General features: G+C 46.5%; 1 protein-coding gene across 4 annotated transcripts in view; it reads left to right on the top strand.

Moving 5' to 3' along the window:
• The window catches only part of SFI1 (SFI1 centrin binding protein), a 306,787-nt gene that overhangs the window by 62,971 nt on the left and 224,159 nt on the right, over nt 1-19,657 (top strand). For all 4 annotated transcript variants that reach the window (XM_030217587.1, XM_030217588.1, XM_030217589.1 and 1 more), the window contains exon 3: nt 12,418-12,491. In XM_030217587.1, the coding sequence (XP_030073447.1) occupies nt 12,418-12,491 (74 nt within the window). The remainder of the gene's footprint in view (nt 1-12,417; nt 12,492-19,657) is intronic.

Genomic DNA, 19,657 nt, shown 5'->3' with positions numbered 1-19,657 from the left:
TTCTCTCATGTACACTATATGGGGACTGGCATATAGCGTCTCCAATCATGCATTGATATGGTGTTCTTTGGAGATTTGGTTTCTCTGTGGGGAAAACATATCAGTGGCGCTTTCTTGGTTATATTGGGATACGGAGTTCTGAGACTATCTCTTGTGTCATTGATATGAAAATCAACTCCATAATGCTGATCATCTGGAGGCCAAGCTACTGACAGGCAATTGGTTGTCTTTGTTCCCCAACGTATCTTGAGTTATTCTCTTCCTTTTCTGTTCTAACTTGTTAACTTCCTCTGTCCTATTTGTTATTGGTGTTCCTTTCATACTACTATTTTTTTTGTACTCTGCTTTGGTTGTTTGTGAAAGGCAGTGTATCAAGTTTTCAAGAAACATAAACATGATCCAGTGCTTTATTGGGAGGCTGCTAAGGCGGTGCTTCGGGGTGCGATCTTGGCTTATTCTAGTTTTAAAAAGACGGCATGTGAAAGGGAGATCTTGCGCCTTGAGTGTCAGGTCACTATGATGTGCATTCTTTATGGCACTTGCCCTACTCCTCCTCAGAAGTTTTCTATTGGCAGCCCAGGCCACCCTTAATTAGCTTATTCATGCGCGCACAGTTAATTCCATGCAATGCTATAAGTATCTGTTCTATTTGCATGGCAGTAAGCATGGGTGACTTTTGGCCAACCTAATCCATCAGTTTAAAGGGACATTTCTAATTTCGTAACTGGATAAAGGCGGGAGGAACTGGATAAAGGCGGGAGGCTGTTTGAATGTGCGGATGGGAAATAGCAGAAGTTTTTTGGGATTATTATAAATACCTTTATGCTTGTCCCTCTGACGGAGATCTGGAGAGACATTTACTTGGACAGTTTGGATTTGCCAGCTTTAGAACCAGTGGAAATGACTAAGCTCAAATCCCCAATTACAGAAGATGAGGTTGCCTTCGCTATTCAGCAGAGTGCTTTATATAACGCTCCGGGACCTGACAGATTCGGAGTCCCTTGATTGTCCCCACTTTGCAATCTTTGTTTACAGTGTGTGATGAATTTCAGGTTACTAGATTCCTTGCACCTTGCTGAGATGGTGATGCTCTTGAAACCTGGAAAAGATCCCACCCTGACCATTTCTTACCAGCCTATTTCTCTTTTAAATGTTGAAGCCAAATTATTTGCCAAAATCTTGGCTAATCGTTTGGCCCCCATGTTACTGTCATTGGTGGCTGATTCGCAAGTGGGGGTTGTATGATGATATACGATCATAAAGAATATGAGAACTGCTTGCTTCCATAGAGCAGGTGAAGAGGTTAGCAATGCCTTCTCTTGGTCAGTTTTGATGTGAAGAAGGTACATTTTCTGTAGCCTGTGCTAAACTGGTGGAAAAACAACTCTGTTTCATTCTGCAGTACCCGGCCACCTTGAAAGTTCTGATTAATGGCACCTGGAAATCCTTCGGCACGCCTGAAGCAGTGTCTGAGTGGATTAACCAGCTGGATACTTGAGTAGTGATTTGGTTAGTGCCTGGGACCAAATGTCGCTTTGTACTTGGGAGAACCTCTTCGTTGGTTGCCAAGTTGGCCATGGATCAGTTTGAGTTCGGAATTGGGACTGCTCTATTTTAGTTCGAAATTGGATTACAGTATGAATGTTGACTAAGAACACTGGATGATCGCAAAATCTTTCTGATAGGCTCGAGTGTGGCTAGTAGACCTGTATGCAGGAGCGGCCAGGATGTGGGGGATCAACAAGCTCGGGCTCCTGTGTAGTGAGTTGCAGTTTCATGGAGAGTGAACATTCCCGGTTAATTCAGGCATTGACTCTGTGTTATTCTTCTGGGAGCCATGCGTTTTGTTCTGAAGTTTGTTAAAAGACTGGGGATGGGGACCCCACAGTGTCCTAGACCTTCCTTGACTGCCCTTTCATAAGAGGGGTGGTTATAGTTACCTAGGGCTAGGGATCTGGGGTTTTCCTAGACCTTCCTTGACTGCCCTTTCATAAGAGGGGTGGTTATAGTTACCTAGGGGTAGGGATCTGGGGTTTGTTCTGTTTGGGGAGGGGAGGGGGGTTGGTTCGGGAGGGGGGTTGGTTCGGGGTGGGGGAATGGAGCCGACTGGAGGACTGTGTGAATGTTGGGTTGCAGTAACGGGTAGTGGTAGATGTGTATGGTGGGCGTATGGATGTCAAGTGTCACGCAGAGGGCGTTGTACACCCTTTGGATTGCTTGGATACCCCCCCTAGTTGAGGCTGGGCAACTGGGGGCCTGATAGACCTGAAATCATTTCCAGTGTGGTATCTGAATGATTGGTATGCCTAGGACCCCACCAGTGCGAATAGTCTCTTAGAATGTAGCGGGGATTACATCGCCATAGTCTCTTGGAATGTAGCGTGGATTACATCTATTAAGCGTACCAAAATTTTGTCGACCCTTAAGTGCCACAGGGCCTTCATAGTTTGCTTACAGGAAACGAAACTCTCAGACGCGGAACATCAGAAGCTGCGCCAGCCGTGGGTGAGGGAGTGCCACTTCTCGACTGGCTGGCCGGGGGGGGGGGGGGGAGTGGCGATCTTGTTAAAACAGGGTCTGCCTTGTGTGTCGCGATTGGTGGAAAGAGACTCTGTCTTAATTCATTTAGATTATATGGGTCGGGAATATTATCTATGCGCAGTGTATGGGCCTAACGTATATGAAGCTAGTTTTTTTTCCACACACTTGTCAATTTGGGACTTAGATATGACACGGCCCTGTGGATTGTTGTGGGTGTCTTTAATCAGGTCCTGGACCCAACTTTAGACTGCTGCTTGCCTGGGGCATGGTGTGTGTTTGACCAAGGGCAGGGGTTTGCCCTATCTTTGCAATCTCCTGAACCTGGTGGACCCGTGGTGATTATTATACACGACGTGGCGTGATTATACGCATCTGTCTCGGGTCCACCAGACTTGGTCTCATATTGACTATATCCTACTAGCCACCTCGCTCTTCTCGCAGGTTGTGTCTGCGGATCTGGGCCCTATGTCAATTTCAGATCATATGCCTATTTGGGTGGATTTATTGCTGGGCTCGGATGTAGGGGCGATGAGAACTTGGAGATTCCCATCTTATCTTTCGGATGACACTGATTTTCGGGATTTTTTTTTTATTCAAAAATGGGAACTCTTCGCGGAAACTAATGCTGGTCATAGGGACGCCCCGGATTTGTTTTGGGACACATCAAAGGCAGTGATGCGGGGTGAGATTATTAGCTATGTGAGTGTGCAAAACAGGAGAATCCCCCAGGGGATCATCCTGTTGGAACGCCATTACCAACAAGCCAAGAAGGCCCATATAAAACATCCATCCAGAGTTAATTTTGAGAACGTGAAAGCCGCCTTGGCTGCATTGAACTCTTTGCTTCATGGACATATGAAAGAAGTTATTCTATCGTCGCTGCAAATTCCATAAGTTTGGTAATCGTCCGGGTAAACTACTTGCCTGAGTAGTGAAAGCGTGGTCAGCCCGGACGGTTATCCCTACGTTGGTGTTACCGGACAGCTGTAGGAAATCTAATCCCAACGATGTTATGCAACTCTTTTATGATTATTTCTCATAGATCTATCAGACGGATGCGGAGCGGGGTGGCTCATTGCTATTAGACTACCTCGAAGATTCGGGTCTCCCAACCCTCTCCCCAGAGGCTAGCACTCAATTAAGTGCCCCACTGCGTGTGTGAGAAGTCCAACAGATAATCAAATCTTTGACATTGGGAACTGCCCCAGGGATTGACTGGCTCTCCTCGGAATATTACAAGATGCTGGTACAGCAAGTGAGTGTTCTGCTTTGTTGTTTTTTTGAGGAGGCAATTTCGGGGGGGGGGGGGGAACGTTCCCCGCTCGAGCTAATGAAGCGCTTATAGTGCTTATCCCTAAGCCAGGTAAATCCCCCGACTCTCCTGGGGCTTACCGTCCAGTCTTGCTGCTTAACGTGGATGTGAAAATCTTAGCAAGAATATTGGCAGACAGGCTAACTACACACATTCTGGCCTTAGTGGGAGAACATCAAGTGGGATTTGTTAGACTGCGTCACCCGGGATTGAATGTTCGTAGAGCTTTGTTGGTGGTGGCCCAGGGCGAGGCCTCACAACAGCCGATGCTGCTTGTTGGACTGGATGCTGAGAGAGCCTTTGATCGTGTATGTTGGGACTACCTCTTTGAAGTGTTGCATTATGTAGGGATGAAGGGGTGGTTTTTGCAAGCAGTGGGCACCTTTTATACAGGGCCGGTGGCTTGGGTGCTGGTGAATGGTTTATGTTCCCCCAGTTTTCAGGTGAGTAGGGGAACCTGGCAGAGATGTCCGCTGTCCCCTCTCTTATATTTAGAACCCCTTCTCCGCACCATTATGAAAGACCTGGCGATCACGGGAGTCACGTTACCTCAGCTCTCCATTAGTGTTGGCATATGCAGATGATTGCTTACCATCACGAATCCTCAGAGTTCATTAGGCTCAGTGCTGGATGTTGTTATGGAATATGGATACTATTCATGCTTCAAACTAAAATCAGAGGCTTTGCCTATCTGCTCCTCAGTGAGGGGGACTGGGGGGGACCTTTTCTGTAAAGTGGGCGGCTGGTCATCTTAAATATCTAGGCATTAGGGTCCCAGCAGATTTAAAACAACTATATGATATTAATTTGGCTCCACTGTGGGCTTCCACTCAACTCTCTTTGGGGATGTGGCAGCATCTCCCTATATCTCTGTGGGGCAGGATAGCCTTATACAATATGATATTAGTTCCAAAATGGCTATATGTCATTCAGGTGCTGTCCCTTTTTTTTTTCCCTGAGACAAGACGAATGTCTGCTACATCGGATGTTGTTGACATTTTTTTGGAATGGAGTGGCATAGTGGTTAGGGTGGTGGACTCTGGTCCTGGGGAACTGAGGAACTGAGTTTGATTCCCACTTCAGGCACAGGCAGCTCCTGGTGACTCTGGGCAAGTCACTTAACCCTCCATTGCCCCATGTAAGCCGGATTGAGCCTGCCATGAGTGGGAAAGCGCGGGGTACAAATGTAACTAAAAATAAAATAAAAATGGATGGAGATCTCGGGTCCCCTTCTTGCAGACCTATCTTCCTGTGGCTAAGGGTGGCGTCGGTGCGCTTAGTATTAAAGTGTTTTCAGTGACTGGCTGCATGAGACATCTGAGGGATTGGTTTAGGGGCACATCCTTTTTTTTTTTCTTTCCCGGCCACTGAGAATATGGTGCTGAGTTCATACCACTTTAGCCGCTGGTTGTGCCCCTATAAGGCCGTGTTTTGCTCCTCTCTTCCTTCCTCTGCGGAGGGCATGGTGATGGATTTGTAAACTTTGTAGCTTTGACCCCCATGTATCCCCTTTACTGCCAATTGGGGGGAATGCAGATTTCCCTGTGGGTAGGACCTCAGCGGTCTTCCGCGGCTGGAGGGAGGAGGAGACCATTTATCTCTTCCAAGTATTAAATAAGGATGGCACCTGTAAAACCTTTCAGGATTTGTGCATTAAGCAAACATCTGACCCCCTCAGTCTTTCCTTCCCTATTTACAGCTATGTTATTATATTGCTTCACTGCCACGGGCCTCCCTGTCCTTGAAAATATGGGAACAACTAGCAGAGCTATATGACCTGGAAGCACAATTATCAGTCCCCTTAAATTACTTTCATAATCAACTAAGAGAGGCGCTGCCTGAGGTGTGCTATGGAGTCCTGGCGCACAGTTGGTCTGGGGTATTGGGGTGCCGGATCTAGGATAAAACACTGCAAACTTGTTTACGTACTTGCTACGGGGCTTTTGGGAGTGCTGACATCAGGGAGCTGCAATATAAATTTATTATGCGTCTGTATGTCTCACCAACTCAAGTGGCTCAATCAATAAACATTTGCTCATACAACTTGTTGTTTGAACTGTTTTTAACTGTTTATAACTTTTTTTCGAAGGAAAAAGCCTCTGTATTCCCGTTATCAGTGCATATAAATGCCTGTCTACTGGGATAAAATCTTCATTGGCTCTAAAAACCTTCTATTATTTTTAATAAACACTGAAACATTATGGCAACACTTATCTTTTAGTGTTGTCTTTGCCGTTGCAATTTGGCTTCACTTCAAAAATGCCGACGGGGTCCCGTTTCGCCGTGCAGGCTTTCTCAAGGAAAACATCTGTTGCTACGATGTCAATCTGCTTCAGCAAACAAAAGTATGATTAGTTTCTACTTACATGTCACCTTCCTGCTTATGCAGCATTTCGAAATCTATTATTTTTATTCTATTTTACTGACCTATTTCTCAGCCCTGCCGTGCTCACTGTCTGAACAACATTATCTCTGACAATGGCGTCTTTATCCTACTCTGCTATGATGTCACTATTCTCTGATTGGCTATACCTTTCTTTGATTTAATCTTAAAGGGCCCATATTATAAAAATGTGGCCCATTGGATTGTGGTATTCAAGCCATTAGGTTCAAGAGACTTGAGTCTAAATTGTTTAGTAAAGTTATTCTTGTATCTTAAGGACAAACATGGCCACCTCCTGGAAAACTGGTTATCGGTTCTCACCGGAAGCCACAGCTGACCTACTTCAAAGCTCTGATATTTTTGATACTTCTGCTATGGGCACAATGAGACAAGAGTGGGATTCCCTGTTAAATAGATTTAAAACAATGATTAAAACGGAGTTGAATAGTGGAGCACTGATTGAATATTGTAGAACGGAACACATCCCTAGGGGTATGCGCATAAATAAGGCTCCACAAGTTTTCAAGGATGATGAAGATTTTCTCAATAGATGGAACATGATATTGAACCATTGTTCTCTGGACCTCATGCTGTTAATTATTGAGAAAAGTAAAACCACAATAAATAAGGAGCGTGAACAATTAGATACACAACTCAAACAACTACAAGATCAGTCCACACCTTTGGAGTTTGAAAGAGAACATAACAAATTGAAAGAAACAATAGAGAGCTTTCGAACAGAAATTAAGAAAAATAAATTGAAGAAATTCGATAGAGATGAAAAAGATTACCAACAGAATAGGGTGTATTCTTGGACATATAAAATTAATAAAGACGACAATACCAATATTGATCAAGAATCAGAATCTTCATCCAGCAGTGGATCATCAGAAGGCAGAAAGGAAAGTTTTTTAGGAGAACATCGAGGCAGAAGAAACAGAGGACGAAGAGGAGGAACGACAAATATACAACGAGGCAATCAGAATCGCCCGAACACACGGACACAGCGGGGGACCAATCAGTGGTAATTAATCTTTCTTCACACGTTTTAACACTGTCAGAAGAAAAATTGTTATCTAAAGGTTTATCCTTTGTACCGGCGAGCCATTTTGACGCCTTCCAGTTTAACATCGACTTAGAAAGATTCATTAGACGATTACAATTGAAGGTTTTTTTTGCAAAGAGAGAATGTGATTTGGATAGATCAAGAGTACCAATTAAATCAACTTGGATGCCTCCCATACCTCTCGACCCGATTATTAAAATTTTTAAAGAAGTAGTAACACGAGAGGTGATGTCGACCAGCACATCTAGAACATTTAAAGACAATTTGACAAAAGCTGAAAGAGCCTCTTTAAAATCGTTGAAAGAGAATAATGAATTGGTCATTAAAAAGGCAGATAAAGGGGGCGCTGTGACAGTGTTAAACAGGGATGATTATGTTCAAGAAGTAACACAACAATTAGAGACGGAGGGAGTTTATAAGAAATTGACGGAGGATCCAACTTCCAGATTACAAAAGACTATTAAAGAATTAACATCAGAAGGACTAGATAAGGGTTTTCTCACAAGAAAAGAATTCCGATTTTTGAATAAGGAGGGCCCTTTAATTCCAGTCCTATATTGCTTACCGAAAGTGCATAAGTGTTTACAAAAACCTCCAGGACGTCCCATTCTATCATCGAGAGGCTCGCTACTGGAACCCATATCGATTTTTGTGGATCATTTCCTAAAACCTATGGTGGCTACCATGCCATCTTATATCAGAAACACAAAACATTTTCTTCAAATCATACAGGAGATTTCTATACCGGCAGACATAGAGATTCTATTGGTAACCTTAGATATCAAATCGCTCTATACATCTATTCCACAACAGGAAGCCCTAGAAGCGATTCATTCCTTTCTAGATAAAAGATCACGTCCTGTAGAAATACCTACGGAATTTCTAATGCAATTAAGTACTTTGGCCTTGACTGAAAATTATTTTTTATTTCAGAACACTTTGTATTTACAAACTTCAGGGATAGCCATGGGGGCAACGTTTGCTCCCTCAGTAGCAAATCTTTTTATGTCCCAGTATGAAACACGTTGGTTACAAAATTGTCCATTTGAGTACAACATTATAACTTGGTTAAGGTACATTGATGATGTTTTTTTAATCTGGCGAGGAGACGGTGACAGCCTGGTCACATTTGTAGATTGGTTAAACTCTTTGAGTACAGCGATACAATTTACATTTGACAGCTCTAAAGACAACATTCATTATTTAGATGTAGATATACAGAGAACAGAAGAGGGTTGGAAAACATCAGTATTCAAGAAAAAAACCGATCGTAACACATTACTACATTACCAAAGTTGCCATCCAAAATCCCTGAAGAATAGTTTGCCATATTCTCAGTTTTTACGTTTTCGGAGAAACTGTACCACAATACAAGATTATAAAACACAAGCTAAGAAATTTTCCAAGGACCTAACAGATCGGGGATATCCAGTCACAATTATAAAAGATTCATATAAACGAGCTAAATACAGTGAACGAGACTATTTATTGTTGGACAAAAATCCAGATAGGGACAGTGCAGAATCATCAGAAATTTTCATTTTGAACTTCACAAGAGGTGGAGAGGAAATTTCCAATATTATACGAAAGAATTGGGATATAGTACAGTCTCACCCATTATTTACTGGTAAAGTTTTACGTATTGCACATTCTAGAGGTAAGAACTTAAAAGAGCATTTGAGTCCAGCTAAATTGAAGGAGAAATTCAATCCCACAACAATGAGAGGGCATTTGAAATGTAACAGTTGTAGTAGCTGCAATATGATGTTTGAATGCAAGGAATTTATTAATCCAGTAGACACGGTAAAATATCAAATTAATTCATACACTAATTGCAAGTCAGATCATGTTGTTTACCTATTACAATGCCCCTGTTTGAAGATCTATGTGGGCAAAACTACGAGACAACTCCATACAAGACTTTTAGAACATAAGTCTTGTTTGAAAAGGAAACAATTAGGCTCGCCCCTAGTAGCCCATTCGAACATGTTAAAGCACGAGTTTGCAGAATATAAATGCCTAGTATTAGATCAAGTGGTGGCAGATATTAGGGGGGGCCATAGAGCCAGATTACTTTTACAGTTAGAACAAAGGTGGATCTTTAGACTCAAGTCTCTTGAACCTAATGGCTTGAATACCACAATCCAATGGGCCACATTTTTATAATATGGGCCCTTTAAGATTAAATCAAAGAAAGGTATAGCCAATCAGAGAATAGTGACATCATAGCAGAGTAGGATAAAGACGCCATTGTCAGAGATAATGTTGTTCAGACAGTGAGCACGGCAGGGCTGAGAAATAGGTCAGTAAAATAGAATAAAAATAATAGATTTCGAAATGCTGCATAAGCAGGAAGGTGACATGTAAGTAGAAACTAATCATACTTTTGTTTGCTGAAGCAGATTGACATCGTAGCAACAGATGTTTTCCTTGAGAAAGCCTGCACGGCGAAACGGGACCCCGTCGGCATTTTTGAAGTGAAGCCAAATTGCAACGGCAAAGACAACACTAAAAGATAAGTGTTGCCATAATGTTTCAGTGTTTATTAAAAATAATAGAAGGTTTTTTGAGCCAATGAAGATTTTATCCCAGTAGACAGGCATTTATATGCACTGATAACGGGAATACAGAGGCTTTTTCCTTCGAAAAAAAGTTATAAACAGTTAAAAACAGTTCAAACAACAAGTTGTATGAGCAAATGTTTATTGATTGAGCCACTTGAGTTGGTAAAATTTCATTTGTTTCAAAAATAGTGGTATTGTCCTAAATTGTTTAGTAAAGTTATTCTGTATGTCTCACCACATAGGGCTTTCAGGGCTACCCTGCGCCTCTGTGATGACCAAGGTGTGTGGGATCCTGGGCCCATCTAGGACTCATGTTCTGGCTCTGCCTTCCAGTCCTGGCATTCTGGACATCGTTGTGTGCCTACGTGTCTAGGATCTGAAGGATTCAGTGGCGACCCTCCCCTGCATTGCTGTTTGATGTCTATCACATAGGGGGACACCGTAGGGCGGGGATGATAGCTTTCTTAAGGTGGGCGGTAATGATGGGGAAAAAAACTATATTAAATGTCTGGCTGCTCACCGACTGCCCTTCGATTCAACAGTGGCGGCCCCTTATGATCTCCCTGAGTGCGATGGAGCGTCAGGATGTTCGGGACTTGGCCTCACAGCGAGGGGACTGTTTGTTCCAGTGTTTGGTCCCCCTTCTGGGACACCTTAACACTGACTGCCCGTAGCAGAATTTTGAATGGTTGATGTCCTTCAGGAGAGGGAGTAGGTGGAATGGGGGGGTGGGAGAGGGAATTTGGGGTGGGGGGTTAATGTGGTTAGGTTTATCTTAGTCTTCGGGGTTCAGTAAGTGTAATATGGGTAGTATGACAAAATGATAAGTGATAAGATGTTTGACTCTTTGCCGTTTCTTTGTAACTGTATTCACTTGCAAAAATAAAGTAAAAAAAAAAAAAAAAGTTAAAAAGCAGCAGTCCAGCCTGGGACTCCCAGCACATTGCCCTGGGGAACCCCACTATCCACCCTTCTCCATTGAGAATACTGACCATTTAACCCTACTCTCTGTTTTCTATCTTTTAACCAGTTTTTGATCCACAATAGAACACTACCTCCTCTCCCATGGCTCTTCAATTTCCTCTGGAGTCTTTCATGAGGTACTTTGTGAAATGCCTTTTGAAAATCCAGATACACAATATCAACTGGCTCACCTTGATCCACATGTTTGTTCACCCTTTCAAAGAAATGTAGTAGATTGGTGAGGCAAGATTTCCCTTCACTAAATCCATGGAATGGTGCTACTAATTGGGTTTATGCCAGTTACTTGTGACCTGGAGTGACCACTTCTGGAAGCAGGATACTGGACTAGATGGGCCATTGGTCTGACCAAGTATGTCTATTATTTTTTTTTTAATTTGTAACCAGAATCTTTATTGAGTGAATCAAGCAAATATACAGTATCAAAACCATATACAACTACAATATCAAACACATAGATTCATTTTCTCTGAGGGACCTACCGAGGTAGGTGTCCTCACATGAAGCATTACAGTATCCAGTTGTTTTTCCTGTTTTTTTATATATCTAAAAACCATAATAATGCAAAAACATCTGAATGTATGACACAAACACCCTTATCCCCCCACATCACCCAGCCAGGAAACGAGCAACAATCACATCTCACTAACAAAAGCCTCACATAGACCCCTTACACTACTGGTGACCTTAAAGGGGCCCAAATTTGATCCTATTTAGCTAAAGTTTTCCTCTTTCTTGCCCAAGTATGAACCGTGCAGGTCTTTTTCTGCCGTCATCTACTATGTTACTATGTTATGTTATGTTATGTTACTATTATGTTCTTATTACTAGAAGTGTAGTGAATGATAAAAGAGTGTCATCAGCATAGACATGTACACTTAAACCCAATGACTGTATCATTAGTACAAGAGTACTTTGAGGAAAATGTTAAAGAATCTGAGAGAGTATAGAATCCTGCGGTACCCCGCAAGAAAGATGATAGGTTTCTGGTACACAATCATTGATGGTTCTCCCTTGTAGAAAGGATGTGAACCACTTTTACAGTTGAGGCTCTGACTGTTGCATTATGGTTTGCTGAAATCTGCTCTAGATAGAATAAACTTCTGCACTGATGTAGCACTTAATAGAGCAAGTGACTGGGCCACAAATAGAAGCATGATCATAAGTATAGAGGAGTCCAGTTCCTGCTTCTATGGACTGTGCTAATTTTGTTTGCTCTCTGTGGCTCTTGGCTTTAGACTTCATAGGTTTTTCTCAAGCAAATGAGCAAAAACAAATTGATAACATGCAGTGGAAAGGTTGTCCTGCTTTGACCCTGAATCTCTTGTTAGCATTTTGTACCTTTTGGAACTTGTTTCCTTTTTTTCCCCCCCCCCCCCCCCCCCCCCCATTGCAGTTGGAGTAGAAGGTGAGGGAGGAGAAAGGGTTCCACTATTGGCCTTGACTCTAGTACTTAGAAAATTACAACTGATAACTAGTCTTGAACTTTAGTCGGTTAAAGTGTTGCTGTAGTAGCTGTCAGGATTATGTTTCAAAATGGCTAACACTTCACTGTTTCTTTTCTTTTTAGGAGGAATTATTAGATATTAAAGAGCTTCCTCACTGTAAACATCATCCCCCTTGTCTCTTGGGTAAGAATAACAGGTATGTTTATGATCTTCCTGTCCATGAAGGGCTTAATAGTGCTTCCAACATTACTTTTCTAATGGGAGTTGTTAGTGTTGCTGGTGCTAGTTCGGTGCTGCATTTCTCTTCCTTCATAGGGACTTCAGCAATCTCTGCTCCAAAATAATCTAGCATCTAGAGAGGTATTTCGAGCTTTTTATTGTTTTCACATGTTGTTCTGTATAATAATGACCTGCAGTCTTTGACTTTGCTTGAAGTAAATGGATGGCTTCCTGGCAAATGAACATTTCTGCTGAACTCTATTACCTTGTCACAATATTTGGAAATCTTCCATCTGTGTGTTCTGCTGTATTGTTCTGCAGTTTCCCCAAATCCTAAACTTTGCTTTTGACTTTAAGCTGATTCCTGCTCTTCACTGTAAATTCTAGTCTAATTTCCATGGTGCTAAATGGGTGTTGGGGAACTAGCTACAACATGATCCATAATCCATACTATCTCCCAGAGGATTAAGATGCTAGCTGTACAAGGAGGGGTTAGAGTAGGGAAGTGTGGTCTTCTGATCTGTGTCCTGCTGAGGTCTGGGAAAGACAGAATAGTATATGGAGAAAAATAATGTAATTTGCCACAGTAGTATAGTAAATGATGGCAGAAAGACCATCTGGCCAATCTGATCTCCCTAGTTCTTCCTATATTAAGTGTACCCCTCTCCCTACCTCCCACCAACACCATCCATGACATGCCAATTTACCAACTATCGGCATGTCCACAGGCGAGGAAATCACGTTCATAGATGAGCAACTAAATAGTAACATAGTAGATGACTGCAGAAAAAGACCTGCATGGTCCATCCAGTCTGCCCAACAAGATAAACTCATATGTGCTACTTTTTGTGTATACCTTACCTTGATTTGTACCTGTCGTGTACGTCTGCCCAGCACTATCCCCGCCTCCCGCCACCGGCTCTGCCACCCAATCTCGGCTAAGCTCCTTAGGATCCATTCCTTCTGAACAGGATTCCTTTATGTTGGTCCCACGCGTGTTTGAATTCTGTTACCGTTTTCATTTCCACCACCTCCCGTGGGAGGGCATTCCAAGCATCCATTCCATATCATCATGCTGATCAATCCATAGACTGGTGGGTTGTGTCCATCTACCAGCAGGTGGAGATAGAGAGCAATCCTTTTGCCTCCCTATATGTGGTCATGTGCTGCCGGAAACTCCTCAGTATGTTCTCTATCTCAGCAGGTGGTGGTCACACACAGCAGCAGCTCTGGCTAGGTCTCCAAGCTTAAGTTTTGTTGAGTACCTGGGGTTGAGGGCTCTTCTTGAGCAAGTGCAAACCTGGTGGTGCCAGGTCCCTCCTTTTCTCCCCCCTCCCGCTGGCTCCGTTGAAAAAAAAAAAAAATTTGGACGTCCTTTAAGGGTGTTTATTTCAACGTTTATTGCAGCTGCTCACTGGGACACCAGTTCGTTACAGCTCGGAGCAGGTAATTTTTACCTTTTGTAGCGGGCAGGGGGTTCCCCGATCGGTCTCCACGTGGCCTATGGCGTCGGAGGGCGAGGGTGCGAAGAATTGCTCCCCGGACCGCGTGTGCGCATCTAGCGGGGATGCGGGGGTTTCAAAACCTGAATCGCCTTTTTTGGGCGTCAGTTGGGAGGCCGGTCAGTGTCCCGGTTCTTCCTCTGGTGCGGCGGTTTTTCCCGCCATAAATGCCCATCCCCCGCTGCTCGCCCCCCCCATTTTGGCCGGCCACTCTGCTCGGACGGCTTCTTCTTGGGCCGCCCTCGAGGTGAGAGACGTTAATACTATGGTCGCCCTTGATTCGGGCGACGGCAAAAAAGCGGCCAAAGTTAAGCGCCGTTCTTCCCGCGCGGCTCCTTCTCGGAGTTGCACGCCGGACGCCATTTTGGATGCGCAGCATGTTTCTCCCCCCGCTCTCACGAGCGCCGGTTGAGGGTGCATCTAGGGCCATGGCCCAGGCTGCAGAAGTGCACAGTCTGGGGGGTTTCTCCCCTGAGTTCATTTTGCTGCTGCATCAGGCTTTCCTTATGCAAAACGCTGCCCCTGCTCCCTTGTCCGATAAAGGGGTTGAGGCCTCCGGAAGTAAACGCCATCGGGTGGATTTCCAGGCCCTAGAGGACTCTTGTTTCCTCTGATGTAGATGAGGGTAGCGTATCTGAGTTCTCCCAACGGTCCTTTGGGGATTCCTTGGAGGAGACGGATTCCCGCTCGGATGGAGCGGATGACCCCTCTGCAGCGCGGATCTTTCGCTCAGAGGATTTGCCCAACCTGTTAGTGCAGGCCATGAGCATTTTGAAGATTTCCTCTCCAGAGGGCGTCTCTCCCTCAGCCTCTGTTGGCTCCGCCATTATGCTGGGGACGAAGTGCCCGCCTAGAACCTTCCACGTGCATGAGGCCATGCGCACCTTGATTTCGGCTCAATGGGATGTCCCAGAAGCGAGCCTCAAAGTGGCTAGGGCTATGTCCCGCCTCTATCCTGTGCCTGAAGGTGAACGGGAGGCCTTTCTTTGGCCTACCGTGGATTCTTTAATCACTGCGGTGACTAAGAAAACGGCGTTGCCGGTGGAAGGTGGCACGGCTCTAAAGGACTCCCAAGACAGAAGATTGGAGGCGGCCTTAAGGTCGTCCTTCGAGGCGGCTGCTTTAAGTTTGCAGGCCTCAGTTTGCGGCTCCTATGTGGCCAGGGCGTGCCTGACGATTGTGCAGCGGGCTTCCCTTTTGGATCCTTCCTTGAGGGCTGATTGGCCGGCCCTGGAATCGGGCTTGGCTTATTTGGCAGACTTGCTGTATGATGTCTTGAGAGCCTCGGCTAAAGGTATGGCTCAGACAGTCTCTGCACGGCGTTGGCTTTGGCCGAAGCATTGGTCTGCTGACCACGCCTCTAAGTCTTGCCTGGCTAAGTTTCCTTTTAAAGGCAAGCTGCTCTTTGGGGTTGAGCTGGACAAAATTGTGACCGATCTCGGCACGTCTAAGGGCAAGAGGTTACCAGAGGTCAGGGCTCGGGCCAGTGGTGCTCGCCCCGGTTACTACTACTACTACTACTACTATTTAGCATTTCTATAGCGCTACAAGGCATACGCAGCGCTGCACAAACATAGAAGAAAGACAGTCCCTGCTCAAAGAGCTTACAATCTAATAGACAAAAAATAAATAAAGTAAGCAAATCAAATCAATTAATGTGATTGGGAAGGAAGAGAGGAGGGTAGGTGGAGGCGAGTGGTTACGAGTCAAAAGCAATGTTAAAGAGGTGGGCTTTCAGTCTAGATTTAAAGGTGGCCAAGGATGGGGCAAGACGTAGGGGCTCAGGAAGGTTATTCCAGGCGTAGGGTGCAGCGAGACAGAAGGCGCGAAGTCTGGAGTTGGCAGTAGTGGAGAAGGGAACAGATAAGAAGGATTTATCCATGGAGCGGAGTGCACGGGAAGGGGTGTAGGGAAGGACGAGTGTGGAGAGATACTGGGGAGCAGCAGAGTGAATACATTTATAGGTTAGTAGAAGAAGTTTGAACAGGATGCGAAAACGGATAGGGAGCCAGTGAAGGGTCTTGAGGAGAGGGGTTTCAGGAAGCCCGTTGGTATCGCCCGGGCAAGTCGGGCTCCTCTGCCTCCTCTTCCTTCAAGAGGAACTTCTCCCCCAAGCAGCATTCCTTTCGCAGAGACCGCCGTCCCGGAGGTGCGTCCTCCGGTCCTCCCCCAGGGTCTCGTACCCAATGACGGGGCCCTGGTCCATGGCCCAGTGCAGATTGGAGGACGCCTGTCCTCGTTTCTGGGCAAGTGGACCAGGGTAACTTCAGACGCTTGGGTGCTGGAAGTCATCAGAGACGGCTACAAGCTAGAGTTCTGCCGACCCATAAGAGACGGGTTTGTGCACTCTCCCTGCAAGTCTCCGGTCAAAGCTGTGGCAGTGCAGCAGACTTTGGACAATCTGATCCGCCTGGGTGCAGTCGTTCCGGTGCCAGAAGATCAGCTTGGCAGGGGACGTTACTCCATTTACTTTGTGTTACCAAAGAAAGGAGGTTCTGTCCGGCCTCTCCTCGACCTCAAAGGGGTCAATCGGGCCTTGAAAGTTCGGCACTTCCGAATGGAGACTCTCTGCTCTGTTATAGCGGCAGTGAAGGCAGGGGAGTTCCTGGCATCCTTGGACATCAAGGAAGCTTACTTGCATATTCCCATCTGGCCTCCTCATCAACGCTTTCTGCGTTTTGCAGTCCTGGGCCGACACTTCCAGTTCAGAGCCCTCCCATTCGGGTTGGCTACTGCTCCGTGGACCTTCTCCAAAGTAATGGTGGTCATCGCGGCCTTCCTACGAAAGGAAGGAGTACAAGTCCATCCTTATCTGGACGACTGGTTGATCCGAGCCCCCTCTTATGCAGAGTGTAGACCGGGTGATTGCTCTTTTGAGCTCCCTGGGGTGGATCATCAACTGAGAGAAAAGCCAGCTGCGCCCGACTCAGTCCCTGGAATATCTGGGAGTTCGTTTCGACACCCAAGTGGGCAGAGTGTTCCTGCTGGACAATCGAATTGTCAAGCTTCAGGCTCAGGTGGACCAGTTCCTAGTAGCCTCTCCTCTTCGGGGTTGGGACTATGTGCAGCTGTTGGGCTCTATGACGGCCACGATGGAAGTAGTGCCCTGGGCCAGGGCTCATATGAGACCACTACAACTGTCTCTGCTGCAGCGCTGGACTCCAGTGTCAGAGGATTACGCTGTGCACCTTCCCTTGGACCCAGCAGTGCGCAAGGCGCTGAGCTGGTGGCTGAGGCCAGACAAGTTGTCCGCAGGGATGCCTCTTTTGACCCCAGAATGGGTTGTCGTCACGACGGACGCCTCTTTGACGGGCTGGGGAGCCCACTGCTTATGAAGGACAGCAGAGGGGCTCTGGTCTCCTGCAGAGGCAAAGTGGTCTATCAACCTCCTGGAACTCAGAGCCATTCGGTTGGCGCTTTTGGAGTTTCTCCCGGTACTGGCGTTGAAGCCAGTACGGGTCCTGTCGGACAATGCCACGGCTGTGGCCTATGTCAATCGCCAGGGAGGTACCAAGAGCGCCCCTCTAGCCAAGGAGGCCATGAATCTATGCCAGTGGGTGGAAGCGAACCTGGAACAGCTGTCGGCGGCCCACATTGCCGGAGTCATGAATGTCAAGGCGGACTTTCTCAGTCGCCATACCTTGGATCCCGGAGAGTGGCAGCTATCGGCTCAGGCGTTCTTGGACATCACGAAGCGCTGGGGCCAGCTGAGCCTAGATCTGATGGCGTCATCGGCCAATTGCCAAGTGCTGCGCTTTTTCAGCAGAGGACGGGACCCTCGATCTCTGGGAGTAGATGCTCTTCTCCAACAGTGGCCGACACAGGAGCTTCTCTATGTGTTCCCGCCCTGGCCCATGTTGGGCAGGGTGCTAGACCGGGTGGCAAAGCATCCGGGCCGGATAATCCTGGTGGGTCCGGACTGGCCCAGATATCCCTGGTATGTGGACTTGATCAGGCTCTCAGTGGACGGCCCTCTGCGGCTGCCAGCGGGGCCGGGCCTGTTGCATCAGGGTTTCGTGGTGATGGAGGATCCCTCCCCCTTTGGTCTTACGGCCTGGCTATTGAGCGGCAGCGTCTGAGGAAGAAGGGCTTCTCAGACAAGGTCATCGCCACTATGCTGAGAGCGAGGAAGCGCTCTACTTCTACTGCTTACGCCAGGATTTGGCGTACCCTTTCATCGTGGTGTGAGGCAGGCTCACTTTCTCCCTTCTCTGCTCCAATTTCTTCAGTGCTGGCGTTCCTGCAAGAAGGTCTGGAGAAGGGCCTGTCGCTCAGTTCCCTTAAAGTCCAGGTAGCGGCTCTGGCTTGCTTCAGGGGTCGCCTGAAGGGTGCTTCCCTGGCCTTGCAGCCAGATGTGGTGCGCTTTCTCAAGGGAGTTAATCACCTACACCCTCCTCTGCGCTCGGTGGTGCCTGCGTGGAATCTCAATTTGGTGCTAAGAGCCTTGCAAAAGCCGCCTTTTGAACCCTTGTCAAGGGCATCTCTGAAAGACCTGACGTTGAAAGCAGTCTTTTTGGTGGCTATCACTTCAGCCAGACGATTTTCCGAGCTCCAGGCGCTATCATGTCGGGAACCCTTCCTGCAGTTCACTGAGGCAGGAGTGACTATTCGCACAGTGCCTTCCTTCCTGCCCAAGATTGTTTCTCGCTTCCATGTGAATCAGCAGCTCTGCCTACCCTCCTTTCATAGGGAGGACTACCCAGAGGAGTACTCTGCTCTCAAATATCTAGATGTGAGATGAGTCATCATCAGATACTTGGAAGTGACCAATGATTTCCGGAAGTCGGATCATCTGTTTGTGCTGTTTGCAGGTCCTCGTAAGGGTCTGCAGGCTGCTAAGCCTACAGTAGCACGATGGGTCAAGGAAACCATTGCAGCGGCTTATGTGGCCGCGGGGAAGATGCCGCCTATCCAGCTGAAGGCTCACTCCACTAGAGCGCAGGCGGCCTCGATGGCAGAGGCCGGATCCGTCTCCTTGGAAGAGATTTGCAAGGTGGCAACTTGGGCATCGGCTCATACCTTCTCCAGGCATTACCGCTTGACTGTGGCTGCTCGGGCGGAGGCCCGGTTTGGAGCTTCAGTGTTGTGGTCAGAGATTTCTATGTCCCGCCCTGGGTGAGTACTGCTTTGGTACATCCCACCAGTCTATGGATTGATCAGCATGATGATATGGAAGGTAAAATTATGTATCATACCTGATAATTTTCTTTCCATTAATCATAGCTGATCAATCCATAGCCCCTCCCAGATATCTGTACTGTTTATATTCTGGTTGCATTTCAGGTTCAAGTTTAGTCTTCAGTTCCTGTTCAGAAGGACTTCGTGTTCAAGTTTTTTCAATTGGATTCTTCAGGAGTTGAGACTATTTTGTGTTACAGTGAGCTGCTGCATTCCTCTCCCCTCCATTTTTCGGGGCTGGATTGAGACCTAAATTCTGCCGGCGCTCCCTCCCGCTTCGTGCGGCTGTAGGGCAGCTTTGTACCCCTCCCGCTTCGGCGGTGTTAGGGTCAGTCAGCTCCTCCCGCGGTTGCGGTTGCAGGATAAGCCAGATCCCCCCGCATCGGCGGTTGTGGTGTCCCTCCCCCACTCCGTGGGGATGAGCTGGACGGATTCCCCTCCCCCACTTGTGTGGGGATGAGCT

This window comes from Microcaecilia unicolor, chromosome 11, assembly GCF_901765095.1.
Source record: "Microcaecilia unicolor chromosome 11, aMicUni1.1, whole genome shotgun sequence".
NCBI lineage: Eukaryota > Metazoa > Chordata > Amphibia > Gymnophiona > Siphonopidae > Microcaecilia > Microcaecilia unicolor.
The sequence above is the reverse complement of the archived record's forward strand: the minus strand, read 5'-3'. Positions and strand labels throughout refer to the sequence as shown.